Consider the following 18,185-nt stretch of genomic DNA (forward strand, 5'->3'; position numbering starts at 1 on the left):
GCCAAAGCACTTCCAAGATATGGCTCCGGACACAAAAGTGCCTATAGTAAAAAGCATTTTTTCAAGATACAAAGGGCCATAACTCTGTTTTTTACAGATGGTGTACAATGCCATTTGGCGTGCATCATCCTCTTATGCATATATATACTCATACAAAGTTTCAATGAAATCCGCCAAAGCACTTCCAAGATATGGCTCCGGACACAAAAGTGCCTATAGTAAAAAGCATTTTTTCAAAATACAAAGGTCCATACCTCTGTTTTTAACAGATGGTGTACAATGCCATTTGGCGTGCATCATCCTATTATGCATATATATACTCATACGAAGTTTCAATGAAATCCGCCAAAGCACTTCCAAGATATGGCTCCGGACACAAAAGTGCCGGACGGACAGACAGCCGGACGGACGGACAACGCCAAAACAATATCCCTCCGCCTCTGGCGGGGGATAATAACCCGGACATAGCATGGACGAACACACGGACGGACAGACGAAGCGGCGACTTTATGCTCCCCCCAAAATAAACTTTGGGGGAGCATAAAAACTGAGATAGTAGTATGGCATAGGAAGTGAAAGTGTGATAATGTCAGAAATTTTGTTGATTCCAGTAACTTGAAAATGTGCACTGTCGTAGGAATAATAGAAAAGCAAAAGTCGACACGAAATGTCGTCATGCTAATCCTGCTAGAGTCCCAACTATTCCATGACAGTGACTGCAAAGTCTGTAGCCATAAGGTAAAGGCGGTTAAAACAATTCATCCTTTGGGTCTCGAACATAAATTAATAGAGGTCAAATAGTAATGTTCAACCTCAATGCTAGACTCCGAGCCCGCTTCAGCCGAACCATCTGCAAGACCAGCAGTCTGCATGTAGCCGGTTGAGATAGAAGTAGAAATAACAGACATATTAATTTTCTAGTATAAGTAGTTCATAAACAGCACCCTAATGGATAGCTGGTCAGGAAAATCAACCATAGACCAAGTCAGCGGAGATGATTTGGTAACCAACGGTCGCCAGTAGAACATCAGTATTGAAAAACACAAAATGTCATGTAGATTGTTGAATCCATAAAATATTGTATTCAATAAAATCATAGCCAGGGGTATACAACTATGTAATGTAGAAGATACCCGTGATACTATAAAATTGATCGATGAAAACAGTGTAATACCGGTGATTGGTAACTGGTGACCGAACCGGACAGGTCAATGACCGGTAACTGTAGCCAGGTGAATGGACCAGTCATAATATGACCGGTGACGCTACCAGTTAAAGACCGACATATGGCTGAATCCACATGGTCTGATATCAATGTCAAGAACTGCTCGGAAAACAAGAGCATGCCAAAAATCCAATCTGATGACGATGAGACATTAAAGCAGACGACGAAGATTCATTCCATGATGAAGAAGAGGAGGAATAGTCCGATGATGATAACAAAGAAGAGGAGGAAAAATAATCCAATGAGGATAAACGACTTCTTATTCTGACCGGTGATCAGTTACCGGTGAATGGTGAACGATGTCCGGTGATCGGTATAATATAACTGCGTCATAATGGAAAAATATGGTGCAGAAGAATGACCATCCACGAAGTCATCTGATAATGTAAACCAGAGAGCAATGGTAGATTATCAGTATTAATAGGCATAAAGTGTCAAATGTAGTCATAGTGGAGAAATAAACACCTAATCCCGAAGCCTGAAAGTTAAACGAACTAGTGTTCGTATACAAACACGGTTCGGTGACTACAACATGTGTGGGTGCCATAACGGAACCAACACACGTGGAATGGAGACATGATATTCCGTAAAGGAATAAAATGGAGATCGTCGATATGACCAGTAGGTACATTATCGCCTATGTGAGGAGTGGCAACGTCCCATATACCTGCGATGCCAAAATGTTGTTCGGCTACGCTGGAAATAAGGTCTCCTACATTATTGTCTCTGTGAGCGTTGACGTAACCGTTTACGAGCGTATCGACGCCGATAACTGCTCAATGAAGGAGACGTGTGTTCGATGATTATCCTGTTGTGCTCAGTGAAGAAGAGGCGTGTCCCATGTCTATCCTGTTGTATCTATGGTGACAGATCGTTGACGATGATGAGGCCTTCAACAACGTAAAAGAAGAATAGTACAACAACAACAACAATAGCAACAACAACCACAATAGTCCAATGATGATGAAAAACTTCTTCTTCTGACCGTTCAACGGACCGGTTCACGGTGACAAGTGATGACCGGTGATGAACGGTGACCGGACCAGACCGGTGATGAACGGTGACCGGACCAGTGATAAACGGTGACCGGACCGGACACCAGACCGGTGATGAACGGTGACGGAATCGGTGATGAACGTTGACCGGACCTGTGATGAACGTTGACCGGACCGGACGGTCAAACGTCGATTAATGCAGAGCCAAAGGTCTGTGATCAACGTCCTCGGTGACGTACCGGTCATATCATTACCAGTGTTGTCACTGGATGATGACCAAAGCATGGCGGCTGCCATATGGTCAGACATTGGTCGATGTCCTTAACCAATGCCCTCGGGCAGAGACCGGCGTATGGGGAAGCCATATGGTGTGATGTTGACCGACTGTTTAACTTAATAAGCTCAGTACGGTTGCCATCTTGCCTGGTACCCGGTGACTGATGCTGCAACTTGTCATCCATGGTCTGGGAAGTCACCGGGTATTTATCAACTCTTGTATCTGCGACCATCATGTAGTCGATTATATGAAAAACAAGAGCAAAACATATTCAACAATAAACTGGTCACAGACCAGATTATCCTCGGCACATAAAATCATTATTTGCCAATAATGAAAATAATAAACATTCTCTCAGTTATAATTGTAAAAGAGAAAGTCAATTGTACATACACTGCCGTAGATCATAAATTAAACAAAAGTTTAATTCAAAACAGATGAAAAATAAAATGACAATCAATAAGATTTGTCATACGGAACGTTAAAATCATTATTGCACACAATGGCAAATGATAAACAATCTGTCAATAGAAGAACACACTTTGCACGATCTCGTAACACATTAGAAGAACATGCTTTGCACGTTCTAGCAATTTATTAGAAGAGCAAGTTTTGCACGTGGTCGTTCGCGCCTGAAAACACCCAGCATGGTAGAAATAAACCATTGTTCGATAAAAGCAAGCATGGCTTACCTTTACAAATGAAACAAAAGTCCATTAAATCCACATAAATTAATCCGAATGAGAAGTAAAAAGATAAATAACACAATTTATTTATTCAAAACCCCAATCAACCAAGTCAGGGGTTTTTTTTAGAGAAAGGGGAAGACGCTGGACGCTGGGTGAAAGGGGAAAAAAAGAGTGCGAAAGAGAGATATTAAGGGAAAAAATAAAAACTGTTCATTTCAATGTCTATAACTCATCAAAAGAGACTTGTCTCTGTCCTTTTTGTTCTTAAACACATTTAACAGGTATTAAAGTCAAAGTCCTTAATAAAGTTGCAGGTGTAGATCTAATAATGGGAAATGTTTTCAACTATATTTTTGTACTGGGGCCGGGGGACGATGTCAATTTTGTGATTTCAATTTCATGATGAATGGGTTGACGATCTTGATTTGCTACAGTATTGGAAGGGAAAGGAGCGGCAGCTGCCGATTGTCTACTTTCACTTTCACAATGTTCGATGTTGATTACCTCAGAATCCTGCTGGGTTATAACGGTTTTCGATGATTCTTACTTAAAAAATGCCTCGATGCGTTCAGTATCTTTTGAGTTCGAATGTTTTATTTTGTTTGTGTAAGAACGCTAATTGTGAGACATTTTTTTCTGTTTTCACGTTTATACCTCGGCTTGCACATAGCCCGGATGAAAATTCGACTGGTTTCCGGTAATTAATTGACGAAACACCCTTCTCGCGCAAGACCGGTATCCAGTAAAATAGTCACATGATAATTACGATTAGTTGCCCAGTTTACATGACGTTATTTAAGAGCTATATTTAGAATAACTGGGATTCCCAGATGTTGTGTGTTCGTCTGGAGAGAGAGAGCGCGAATTCGTTGTACATGGTGCAAATTGGATAATTGTCGAATGCCCCAAGGAAAAATAAACATTTCTTTGAGAGAAAATATTATATTTTGGTGAAAAATGATATTTTTGGTGGGGAAATTGTATTTTAAGGGGAAAAATTCTGGTAGGGGAAGACGCCGAATATCGGTGTCACTTTCTTAGTAAAAAAAACCCCTGCAAGTGAAATAAATCGAAAAACAATTTTCAATTCAGAGCCGTAAAAGACACGTATACACCTGGTCGATCCGGAAAGAATATTGAGGGTTGGTTACCGAATTTTGCCTTGGTTGCATTGCACTATGTTTAACCTGGCCTTTCTTACGGTATTGAGGTGGCCGATTCCGGATGATTTAATTCCCCTTTGAAAGGAGAAAGCTAGGGATAGCAGGTCAGTATTTATGACATTAAAGTGTCGTCACAAATGAGCCTGTGTAGTCCGCACAGACTTGTCGCTTTTGTGGAATTTTTCATTTAAAAGTATTTTCTAAACAAAAATAGAGTCTATACGGGATAAGTCATCCCCAATTAGCATGTGTGAACTGCACAGGCTAATCTGGGACAACATTTAAAGCACATGCATTAAGCCCAGTTTTCCCAGAATGAGGATCATAGGAGCAAGACAATCAGGCTGTAGCATTGCTGTACAATGTCTATAGTGATACACATTTATAAACGTTGCAATGATTTAAAGTAACATTACTATTCAAAATCAACGAAAATTTCGTACAATATTTCGTAAAATAAAGTTAAACAATTAAAATTCATTGTTCCTTATGGCAATTGCCGAAATTTCAACACCAGATGTGGTCTGGTAAAATAGATGTTTGTTGATACAAAATGCTGGTTTTTATTATTGTTTTGCATATCTATTCATACGACACATGAACACTAACATGGTGTTCCTGAGTCGTATGAATAGATATATTCGCGGGAAATGAAAATGGAATTAATTGTTCCCACAAATAAATAAAAACGAGCATTTTGTATCCACAAAAATCTATGTAATCATACCACATCTAGCGTTGAAATTTTGGCTATTGCCATAAGGAACACTGATTAATAAGGTGTTAACTTTATTTTTCGAAATACTAAACGAAATTTTCGTTGATTTTGAGCATTATAGAGACTTTAAGATAATCAATTTTGTATGCTACAGTAGTAGAAAACATGTTAACAATTTAACAAAATTTAGGCTTACAATTTAATATCATTCTGTAAGCTTTTGAACAAAGACATCATGGACTGGCATTTAAATATAGTTTTTAATAATATTGAACATTAAACTAGACAGCTTGCTTGAATTATTCAAAAGTGAAAACTATAATCTCAATATTATAAACAAGAAAAGATAATTATCCAAGGATTTCCATTACAAAGACATAGACAGCCTCAAGATCAACTTACCAACAGCCTCCTCCTCTTTGAGAAACTGTATGAGGCTTTCAAATGTCTCCGTTCCCTTGAAGAACTGGGGGAAAACACCTGACAGACACTGCAATGATAAACAGAATGGTAGAAAGACCCCCCATGGAATAATTACAACATCCTATAACCAGCTGGCGATAATGTGTAAGGTGCTCTCTTGAGATCTAAAGAAAATAAACTTTTCTGAGAAGGTGGACTTAAGAAGAAAGTATTTCATTTTAAGGTACATTATCATGACAAAAGTTTGATAGTTCAAAATATTTTCAAAACAGAATGTAAATGTACACATATAAACCTAACAAACACATTGGTGACTGACCAACTTAAATTTCTATAATTTTTTTTATGTGTAAACAAAATTGCTTTTCTTTTTAACCCAAAATTTAATGCATAAGCTTATAAATGATATTGCAGTATATTACTGAAGTGTTCTTTCATTTGCTTATTTGTAACATATATTTTATTTTCTAATACATAGATGATGTAATTATGCATACATTTCCGGTATTTAAACATATTACAGGTTGTATATATGGTCTGTGCTCTGTGAAAAAAAGGTTTAATGCATGTGCCTAATGTTTAGTCCCAGATTAGCCTGTGTAGTGCAGTCCACACAGGCTTATCAGGGAGAACACTTTCAACTTGTATATTTTTCTTTAAAAGAAAATCTCTTCTAAGTTTAATTCCAGTTTAGGCAGACAGTGTCATTCCTTATAAACCTGGGCAGACTGCACAGGCTCATCTGGGACAAAACTTTACACACATGCATTTAACACCCTTTTCACAGAGATCGGCCCATATTTTAACAGTCTAGAGATGACCATATCATACCAGTAGAAGTGTGGCCCCTTTCTCTCCAGGGTTGTCGATCTCGTCAGCGATGGTCCCGTGGCCCCTGATAGCATCCTCCACGTGCTTCACAAGGTGAGCTATAGCCTGCGCGTCCACCATCACAGGGGCAACCCTCTCCAGCAGGCTCTTGGTTGTGATATAGATGGGGGACTGTGTTGGACTGCTCGCAGACGCCTGGCCTCCTAGCTTCTTTAGGATGTCTTTCTGCAAGTGTAAAGTACTATTCCAGTCTTGCTCTGAATAAGAGCTGTCACCATAGGATGAAATTTGCCCCCGAAAAACGCTTTTCAAAACCTAAACACAGATTTCGAAACCTAAACGCAGACCCTAAGTTCAAGGTCAATTTCAAAGGGGTCAACATTTGTGTGCATATGGAAAGGCTTTGTCCATATACACATGCATACCAAATATGAAGGTTACATCTGAAGTGACATAGAAGTTATGAGCATTTTTCAAAACCTAAACGTAAAGTGTGACCGACAGACAGGCGGACGGAAATGTGATCACTTTATGCCCACCTTTGGGGGCATAAAAATGTATGTGCATGATGTGTCGTCCAATATCCACATGTGATCTTTGAAATGTTTCCTTCACCTTTGATGAACAGATGAGAGTGTAACATGCTGCATTATGTGTCATAATAAATAGCATTTGTGCCAGTTTAATTAAAATTCCATCAATGTATGTCAGATATGGCAGAGACGCGAATTGTCATGCTGTCTAATGCCAATTCAACTTTTGACCTTAAAGTGTGACCATGACCTATAAAGTCTGATGCACCTAGCTTTTGACAAATCTTGAAACAGTTTCCAAGAAGTTAAGGATTTAACTTTGAAACAGCATAAAGATTCAGGCTCATAAAATAACAAAATAATGACAGCAATTTTATATTGTCTAATTTTGTATTGTTAAACAAGATGTGTTTGTGAAACACAATGTCCCCCTATATGACGTTATGACCTTGTAGGATGACCTTGACCTTGTGAAGGATGACCTTGACCTTTCACCACTCAAAATGTGCAGCTCCATGAGATACACATGCATGCCAAATATCAAGTTGCTATCTTCAATATTGCAAAAGTATTCATAAAATAAGCGATTTCGGCCACATATATTTGACCTCTGACCTTGAAGGATGACCTTGACCTTTCACCACTCAAAATGTGCAGCTCCATGAGATGCACATCCATGCCAAATATCAAGTTGCTATCTTCAATATTGCAAAAGTATTTATAAAATAAGTGATTTGGGCCACATATATTTGACCTCTGACCTTGAAGGATGACCTTGACCTTTCACCACTCAAAATGTGCTACTCCATGAGATACACATGCATGCCAAATATCAAGTTGCTATCTTCAATATTGCAAAAGTATTCATAAAATGAGCGATTTTGGCCACATATATTTGACCTCTGACCTTGAAGGATTACCTTGACCTTGACCTTTCACCACTCAAAATGTGCAGCTTCATGAGATACACACGCATGCCAAATATGAAGTTGCTATCTTCAATGTAGCAAAAGTTATTGCAAAATGTTAAAGTTGGCGCAAACAGACGAACAGACCAACAGACAGACAGGGCAAAAACAATATGTCCCCCAATACTATAGTGGGGGACATAATAAAAACAAGTTAGATACTCTTCAGTCGGGGTACCAACCTACAAAAGATAGATGTCCAACACGGGCAACCTACTGTTTAAATATAGTTTTCAACCTTGGTTGATATTATATGAAATGGTTAAAAAAGTTGTTTGACCCTGACACATACCACATTATCGTTGGCCTTGCGACAGGTGCACTCGGCGCTGACTAGGTAACGTACGAGGGACCGCAATCGCTTGTCGTCCCTCAACAGCTCCTGGAGCTTCTTCAACTGTTCCAGGGACTTGGGCGGATCAGGCAACGTCTCTGCAAAACAAGTCACAACAGGGGATTATCAATTGGATAGTCTCTCAAGTTAACAATCTAATGACATACTGTGAAATCATTATTATTTGCCAAACATTAATTTTCATATGTTTCGTCAGTAATCCGATTGACAAAGTTCCTAAGTAACAAGAGATGTGTTTGTCAGAAACACAATGCCCCCTATTGCGCCGCTTTGAAATAAAATTTCAATATATCATTCGGCAGGTTTAGAAATTATCTCCCTTTTAAAGCTTATTACTTCCCTTGGATTGTATTTTTTGACTTTTGACCTTGAAGGATGACCTTGACCTTTCATCACTAAAAATGTGCAGCTTCATGAGATACACATGCATGCCAAATATCAAGTTGCTATCTTCAATATAAAAAAAGTTATAACCAAACTTTAACCAACGTAAAAGTTTTGGGACACACACACACAATGACAGACAGACAGGCCAAAAACATTATGCCCCCGATCTTTCGATCCAGCGGCATAAAAAATAATCATGTCCAATGTTTTAACTAAATTAAGACTAATTGCTCTTAGCTTGTAAGACATTAATACCCAACCTAATCCACATATACAAACTGCGTCTTTTTCGTTATCAAGATAAGTCTGATTATATACTATGTACTTAACTGACCCAAAACATTTTCTGCAAAACGCTAATGTAGTAAAGCTGAAGTGAAAACATCTGACTCAGTTCAGGTAGAATAGCAAGGATAAGCACTAATTTAACAAGGCTATTGTCAAGCAATATGGTCCCCTACCGGCTCCACCATTGTCAGAAATTTAGAAATGTTCAGATTTTCTTTTATTGGTTGCCATAGCAACCACAATTTTTGACGTAGGAACAAAATGAAATGACGTGCATAATATCCATATTGCCATCTATCCATGTTGCAAGTTTCATGAAACAAGAGGGCCAAGATGGCCCTAGTTCGCTCACCTGAGAGGAGTCTGTTCATTCAATCTTTACCTAATGTCAAACATAACCTAGATATTGACAAGACAAACATCCTGGTCAAGATTCATCATTATTTCATCTGCGAGTCATGATCAATGTACCTATGAAGTTTCATGATCCTAGGCGTAAGCATTCTTGAGTTATCATCCAGAAACCATTTTTCTAAGTTGAGTCACCGGACCTTGACAGACATTGTGTGAATACGTTTTTTGGCACTGTGACCTTGACCTTTGACCTAGTGACCTGAAAATCAATAGGGGTCATCTGCAAGTCATGATCAATGTATCTATGAAGTTTGATAATCCTAGGCATAAGTGTTCTTGAGTTATCGTCCAGAAACCATTTGACTATTTCGGGTCATCGTGACCTTGACCTTTGACCTAGTGACCTTAAAATCAATAGGGGTCATATGTGAGTCATGATCATTGTACCTATGAAGTTTCATGATCCTTGGCATAAGTGCTCCGGAAACTATCTGGTGGACTGATGGACCGACATGAGCACAACAATATACCCCCTCTTCTTCGAAAAGGGGGGGGGGCATAATGAGAAAACTGCCCCCCTCCCAGCAGCCATGTTATTCAACTGACCGGAACCATTTTTGAACTCAACTCTCGTATCAAGGAAACAAATGTTCTGAGCAAATTTCATGAAAATTGGGCCAAAAATGTGACTTCTACTGTGTTCACATGTTTTCACTTTAAACATATAGAGAAAAATGCCCCGCCCACTGGCGGCCATGTTTTTTCACCGATCCCGACCATTTTCAAACTCACCCGAGATATCAATAAAAACAATGTTTTGACCAACTTTCATGATGATTGGGGAAAAATTGTTGACTTCTAGATTGTTTACAAGGTTTCTCTATAGCCAAATAGGGATAACTGCCACTATATACATATAGAGAAAAATGCCCCGCCCACTGGCGGCCATGTTTTTTCACCGATCCCGACCATTTTCAAACTCACCCGAGATATCAATAAAACCAATGTTTTGACCAACTTTCATGATGATTGGGCAAAAATTGTGACTTCTAGAGTGTTTACAAGGTTTCTCTATAGCCAAATAGGGAAAACTGCCACTATATACATATAGAGAAAAATGCCCTGCCCACTGGCGGCCATGTTTTTTCACTGATCGCGACCATTTTCAAACTCGTCTGAGACATCAATTGAACCAATGATTTGACCAACTTTCATGATGATTGGGCAAAAATTGTGACTTCTAGAGTGTTTACAAGGTTTCTCTATAGCCAAATAAGGAAAACTGCCCCGCCCACTGGCGGCCATGTTTTTCAACAGATCGGAACCACTTTTGAACTCAACCAAGATATCGGTAAGACAAACATTTTGACAAAGTTACATGAAGATCAGGCATAACCCAGTTTCGCACTCGGCCCAGATTTCATTAGGACAAAGCATCTGACCAAGTTTCATAAGGATGGGACAAGAAATGTGGCCTCTAGAGTGTTATGAGCAAATGTTTACGGACATACGGACACACTGACGGACGGACGGACATACGACGGACAAAGACCGTTCACAAAAGCTCACCTTACCAATCAGGTGAGCTCAAAATAATCAACTTGGAATAGTAGGACTGGCAGTGGGCAAAAAAGAAACCAGTTATTGCTCAAGATCTTTTTAAAAAAGCCTTAGCTTATATTCTATCACACTTACTTGAGAGCTGTTGTAACCTGGGAAGTAGGGGTATATGCTCTTTAGGGTTGGCCATCATACTGTCTAGACCGTCCAATATGAACTTCACATGCATACGGACACTGAAACATAGATCCGTGTTACTGCAATTACTTTACACGATGTCCCATCATCATCAAAATGCCAAGAAATCACTACATGGAACAGTAATCTAATAAACAATCTCCAGTTGTAATGCCTTATTAAGGCAGTCATCCAAATAAGCAAGCCTCAGTTTTTCTAGACAAGCCTGTAAGTTCACCAAGCAAGCTAACAGTTTGACCAAGCAAGCCAGTAGTTTGACAAAACAAGCCTCAGTTAGACAAGTAATTATGCAGTTTAATCAAGCAAGTCTGCAGTTCGACCAGGCAAGCCTGCTGTCTGACCAAGCAAGCCTGCAGTTTGACCGAGCAAGACTGCAGTTTGACCTAGCAAGCCTGCAGTTTGACCGAGCAAAACTGCAGTTTGACAATGCAAGACTGCAGTTTGACTGAGCAAGCCTGCAGTTTGACTGAGCAAGCCTGCAGTTTGACCGAGCAAGCCTGCAGTTTTACCAAGCAAGCCTGCAGTTTGACCGAGCAAGTCTGCAGTTTGACCGAGGAAGCCTGCAGTTTGACCAAGGAAGCCTGCAATTTGACCGAGCAAGTCTGCAGTTTGATCGAGGAAGCCTGCAGTTTGACCGAGCAAGCCTGCAGTTTGACCGAGCAAGTCTGCAGTTTGACCGAGCAAGCCTGCAGTTTGACCAAGCAAGCCTGCAGTTTGACCATGGAAGCCTGCAGTTTGACTGAACAAGCCTGCAGTTTGACAATGGAAGCCTGCAGTTTGCCCGAGCAAGCCTGCAGTTTGATGGAGCAAGCCTGCATTTTGACCGAGCAAGTCTGCAGTTTGACCGAGCAAGCCTGCAGTTTGAACAAGCAAGTTTGCAGTATGACCAAGCAAGCCAGCATAGTTTGACCAAGCAAGCCTGCAGATGACAAGGCAAGCCTGCAGATGACAAAGCAAGCCTGTGGTTTAAACAAGCAAGCCTGCAGTTTGGCAAAGCAAGCCTCAGTTTTAATATGCAATCCTCAGTTTAACCAAGCAAGCACCTATTTGACCAAAAAAGCCTGCAGTTTGACCAAGCAAGCCTGCAGTTTGCTAAAACAAGCCTGCATTTTGAAACAGTAAGTCATAGTTTGACCAAGCAAGCCTGCAGTGTTTGCTCAGTCAAGCCTGCAGTTTGAACAAGACTATTGCCAAGCAATATATGTCCAACTCCACCATTGTCAGAAATTCCAGCATTGTCAAATTTGTTGCCATAGCAACCAGAATTTTTGACGAAGGAACAAAATGAAATGATGTGCATAATGTCCATATTTCCATCTATCCATGTTTCAAGTTTCATGAAAAAATATTAAGAACTCTCAAAGTTATGGCAGGATCCAGAAAACCACCATTTTCAGCAGTATTTCTAGTCTATTTGTTACCATAGCAACCAGAATTCTTGACGTAGGAACAAAATTAAATGACGTGCATAATCTCCATATTGCCATCTATCGATGTTCAAGTTTCATGAAAAAATATGAAGAACTTTTCAAGTTATCGCAGGATCCAGAAAAGTGTGACAGACAGACTCACAGACGCACAGAGCGCAAACCATAAGTCCCCTCCGGTGAAACCGGTAGGGGACAAACAGCAAGCCTGCAGATGACAAAGCAAGCCTTTGGTTTTAACAAGCAAGCCTGCAGTTTGGCAAAGCAAGCCTCAGTATTATTATGCAATCCTCAGTTTAACCAAGCAAGCATCTGTTTGACCAAGGAAGCCTGCAGTTTGACCAAGCAAGCCTGCAGTTTGCTCAAACAAGCCTGCGGTTTGAAATAGTAAGTCTAAGTTTGACCAAGCAAGCCTGCAGTTTTTGCTTAATCAAGCCTGCAGTTTGAAAAAGCAAGCAAAAGTTTGACCAAGAAAGTCTGATATCACATTTCTTAAGACCAAATGTTACAAGCAAGTCACAGAATAAGAGCAAACTTGGTTCAATATTTACCAGTACAGGACATGCAGGCTTGTGCTTAGTTTGGTCACTGCCTTAAACATTAAAGGGAATTGTTCACAGAATATAATATTGAAAATTTTCAAAAATTTGTTGTCACAGATTCCACAAATAAAATAACACCGTACATTAGAGAGCAAGATAACAGTACCCGGGCAAAAATAACCCTTGGAGGGCAGAAAAACACTTATTACATAGACTCATACTGAAAAATAGCTTAGTGTATAAATTACCATCATTTAAAATCAATAAAATTATAAATCATTACTAATGTGAAACAATTTAGGTGTGGGGAATTTTACGCACAATTTTCCACTTTGGGGGAAAAATTGTTAGCGTTTTTTCCTGAATGGGGGAAAATTTTAAGAGTCTTAATTTTACTGTTAAATGGGTTTTAAAAAAATACTGTTATTTTCTTCATATATCAATGATCCACAATTTTCAGAATTAGAATGAACTGGTCATGCAATTAGGATTTCACTAGACTCAAACGGTTCTGTTGCATCATGACCATCTTGGCTGGGACTGACTATGGCTGACTTTGTCAGAGTGATCTTATCTTGACAGGAACTGACTGTGGCCAGCTGTGCCAGACTGAGATCACCTTGATAGGGACTGGCTGTGGCCAACTGTGCCAGACTGAGATCACCTTGATAGGGACTGGCTGTGGCCAACTGTGCCAGACTGAGATCACCTTGATAGGGACTGGCTGTGACAGTTTCAGACCGTACAACAGGAATGGACTACTGCAGTGGACTTACTTCCTGGTCACAACACTTTGGTTTTGAGAAGACAGATGTAATGACATAGTTATTCACACTTTTTTTCTTTTTTTTTCGGTAGCTTTTCCAGTTGTGCGACATTTTGGTGACAATAAACGTAACGAGTTGAAAGTTATTGTAAATCAGCCAAATTGTCGTAAAATTTATACGGTACAGTACGGCATGTACGGGATGGGAACCATAATTGGACGGGTACCAAACGGTGTTTTGTACGATTTCGAGCAAGTCTGTTGTAAAATTCAATTGTTTTGAACTGTTTTATGGAGGGCAAAACGCTTCCGCTGGGGAGAATTTTCGGTCCGGAAAGGGGAAAAAACCAGCCTAGAATGGTGGTGGAAGACGCCGATATTCAGTGTCTGTTATATAAGGTAAAACAAAAACTGAAGTCTATATAGCCTTTAAATCCAAAGGAAAATGGTTCAAGCCCCAATGGGGATACATTTTATTTTTTCTGCCTTAAATTTTATTACTGTTTTTATAATGGAGCTATATAGTTCACATATTTTTGAAAATCTTACAATATAAGTCATTCACTGACACAACAGAAAAAACGCCCCTATATGTAACCATATCCCTTTAAGAATGACAACTATCACTATTTATTCCATTTTGTGGAATGAAAACTTAGTTTGGGGATACATGAGCATCTTCAGTGAATAATCTGTGACTGTAGACAGATTTCAAACTCAAAATCCCTCTTCTTTTGAACAGTTTGCATGAAAACTGTGCAGCCATAAATAACAACCATATTTAAAATATACCTTAAAGAACAGTCAATACATTTTAGCCGAACTCTGGGACAACTGGGCTTAATTAATGTGTGTAGAGATGTCCCCAAGTAGCCTGTGCAGTCCAAACAGGCTAATAGGGAACAGCACTTTCCACTTTTGCACACGCATAAAGCCCCGTATTCCCAGAGTGCTGCACATATAATTCATAGATATCCTTATATCACTTACATATTTCTGTGCTTCATCATTTCATGGAAAGCCCTGCAAGAAGAAAGCAAACAGCAATCGATGCCGACATCTCTAACAATATACTTAGAAGTTAGAACCAAATTTTATAAATGTTATTTCATGAAGTCACCATGACGTGGTGTTTTCAACATTCTACTGTCATTCCCCTACAACCAGAGTTTACTTTGTGAGTTGCCGCCATTTGCTTATTTTGTAAAAAGTATGTTTCTTTTGTGGAGCATAACTGTGTAAGCATTAAAGGTATTCAAATGATCCTTGGTATAGTGATACAGTGTTTCAGATTGTTTCCAATGTCCTCTAGACAGGTGTCCTAAATAGTCATTTTCCAGGACATTTGTTTTAAAGCATGAAAACAAATTCAGACAGTTTTGTTATCATAAAATTAATAGAAAACAAATTAAAACTAAATTCAATAAAATGTTTATTTCAGTAAAACTTAACTATAGACTTAGGAGAGTTCATATATTTGTGGTTAAAACAATTTCTAAGTCACTGCTATTTTCCATGCTTTTAAGGCCTCTTCAAAGGTGAAATTCCTATTAGACTTGCCATTAATCCTTATCGTAACTAGAGCTTTCTCACAGATGTGACGAATACCTCCACATGCCGCATTGACCCAGAATATTTTGCATGTTGTCTTCACAAAAAAACAGCAGACACCATGCAAAATGTTTAAAACGCACTAAGTGTCCCCGTGACCTGGTTTTTGACCCTGCATGGCCCTTGTTCGAACTTGACCTACACATCATCTAGATACAACTTCTGACCAAGTGTGATGAAGATCGGATGAAAACTACATGGATTAGAGAGCAGACACCATGCTCAATGTGTAAAACGTACTAAGTGACCCAGTGACCTAGTTTTTGACCCGGCATGACCCATATTCAAACTTGACCTAGACATCATCTAGATACAACTTCTGACCAAGTTTGGTGAAGATCGGATGAAAACTACTTGAATTAGAGAGCAGACATCATGCTGAATGTGTAAAACGCACTTAGTGACCTCGTGACCTAGTATTTGACCTGCCATGACTCATGTTCGAACTTGGCCTAGACATCATCTAGATACAACTGACTAAGTTTGGTGAAGATTGGATGAAAAATACTTGAATTATAGAGAGGAAACGGACAGACCGACAGACAGACCGACCGACAGACAGACAAGCTCACTCCTATACACCCCCCCCCCAGGCATTGAAGAATCCACTCGACCGCTCGCATATGCAAGTGAAGTTGACGGTCGGGCGAGAAAATTTTGTAAATTACTCGACCGACCAGGCGAGTGCTGTTTTTAAAGTTGAGAAATATAAATTCAGTTCCAGAACTCCTGCCCCATCAATACAAATTGCGAACAATTTTTCGAACGAACAAAAAATAGGTTTTGACACAAAGAAACTGCACTTTCGTGTTGACAATGAAAAATGACGTCAAGGGCACAGTAAAAATAAGTCTCAAAATCGGCTGCGCTCTTTTCGTGGGTGTCAGTGCTCTTAGCTAATCGATTAAAAGTGAAAAAAAAAGTTAAATATATTGGTCATTCGGTGAAGAATAAAATTTCATTTTAATGTAAATATCAATAAAAAATAATACATAACTGGTTAATTATAATACTTCTTATATTTTATTAAAAATAAACAGAAACAATAATTATTAATAAACAGAATAATTCGTGATAAGAAGCCTTAGCCAAAATTTACCATATTGTAACCATTTGTTAATCAAGAGTGTCTTTCAGTAAAAGTTCCTCTGAAATATTAAAACTCAGCATGGAAAAGGGTTCTATTTAAAAATATCTGCAAGGTGGTGGAGACAGGGGACAGAAAGAAAGGTCATCAAAACGAGAAGCCGAAAGTATTTAGAAAAGGATACAGGTGCAAAAAACGTAAGGAAAGCAAAAAAAAACATTAGATAATGTAGGTAATTTGTTTGCAGTTTAGTGTCACTATGTTACGTAGGTTAAAAAGGTTCTGGTTGATCCTAACTATAAATATAGATATATATATATTTTTAATGCAGGGCGAGTAGGTTAAAGTGAAGGGCGAGTCTTCAATGCCTGCCCCCTAAACTTTGTTTAGTGGGGGTATAATTATCATGCTCTGATTGTCTGGGTTAAGCCTGTTTCTCAAGACTGTGCGTTTGATTTTGAACCAAAAATCCCCATTAACAACCTGGCGTGTTTACTGAACATATGACTTCAAGAAGTTAGGGAATTGTTCACTTTGAAACTTCATTATCAAGTGCCAAAATGTATGGAGAGAATTTGTAGACGCAATAAATTGTGAAATTAGTTTACTCTCCAACACAAATTTTTTACTACATATTAAGATAAATATTACCGCACAGTACATGTTGATCGCTGGATACATACATAAGTCCACTCTTCCCATTACCCAATAATCCAGTATAATTATGATTTCTATTTTCAAAACCAAAATATGGTCAAAATTGATGATAAATGGATTTAAGAATCTCATAAACACAAACGTCCACCATTTTACGCAAGTCGTACCAAAAGCGAATTGTAGGATGAGCGAATTTCTATTGACCATGACCATGTGTGAATCACGATGTGAGAGCATCAAGCACTGTTCATATTTAATACTGACGACCGATCAACTAGTTAATTTAAATTCACATTCAATGTAAAATGTTAACAGTGAAAAGATGGCTAACAACTTCCAGAATTTCTTGCATCGATATTTAAATGCAGAAATCTGTTGTAGTTCACTAAATCCTTAAAAATTTATCTTTCACTAGAAAACAGCAACTGTGACTGAAAAGACCGATACCAAGGAAATGTCTTCAACATTTAGCTTCCAAAACCTAAATGAATGAAAACTATTTCTTAAGTAGGCAACCACATGACATTAACAAATGTAAAGATAGAAGGCAAAGTATTATGAACATTACGTCCCAAGTGTCTGCATGCTTTGGAAGCATGTCTATGTTTCATAAGCGTCTGTATGTGTGTTCCCAGAAACCAGCTCATGTGCATGTTTGAATTTAGGTAAATGTTACAAAGTGTACCTACTTGACTGCGGGCTCATCTAGCTTTGAGTACAAGAGGTAGAGGCGTTTCATCCTCTCAGCTGGGGGCAGTGTGTACGGCACCAGACACACGTTGAACAGCCTCTCCACCAATATCCTGCAAACAATATGGGTACACATCAACCAACATCATGCCACAATATGTACATGGGTATACCTCAACCCCGCTCTGGTTAAACTGGGCTTAAAAGCATGTGCCTATAGCAGCTAACACTCTACCATTGTTTTACATTTTTTTAATTAAAATTGAGAAATTGATGATGTGTTTTTTGCTAGCACATACTTTTAAATACTTTTTGAGATTGGGAATTGGACCAAATTATGGCCCAAAATTTTACCCCAAAACACTGGTTAAACATAAGCATCTGTAAAGGGCAACAAGACTAACATGGTATTTGAGCAAAAACATCTGGAAACAAGTATTG

At 38.9% G+C, this 18,185-nt stretch overlaps 1 protein-coding gene across 1 annotated transcript in view; it reads right to left on the reverse strand.

Annotated features, from left to right (window-relative positions):
- LOC127879950 (sister chromatid cohesion protein PDS5 homolog A-like) overlaps positions 1-18,185 on the reverse strand; it is a 107,883-nt gene that overhangs the window by 51,751 nt on the left and 37,947 nt on the right. Inside the window, exons 13-18 of the mRNA XM_052427082.1 lie at positions 17,744-17,857; positions 14,690-14,722; positions 10,902-11,002; positions 8,115-8,254; positions 6,322-6,546; positions 5,470-5,557 (exon numbers count right to left, since the gene is read on the reverse strand). Of these exons, the coding sequence (XP_052283042.1) occupies positions 5,470-5,557; positions 6,322-6,546; positions 8,115-8,254; positions 10,902-11,002; positions 14,690-14,722; positions 17,744-17,857 (701 nt within the window). The remainder of the gene's footprint in view (positions 1-5,469; positions 5,558-6,321; positions 6,547-8,114; positions 8,255-10,901; positions 11,003-14,689; positions 14,723-17,743; positions 17,858-18,185) is intronic.

This window comes from Dreissena polymorpha, chromosome 4, assembly GCF_020536995.1.
Source record: "Dreissena polymorpha isolate Duluth1 chromosome 4, UMN_Dpol_1.0, whole genome shotgun sequence".
NCBI lineage: Eukaryota > Metazoa > Mollusca > Bivalvia > Myida > Dreissenidae > Dreissena > Dreissena polymorpha.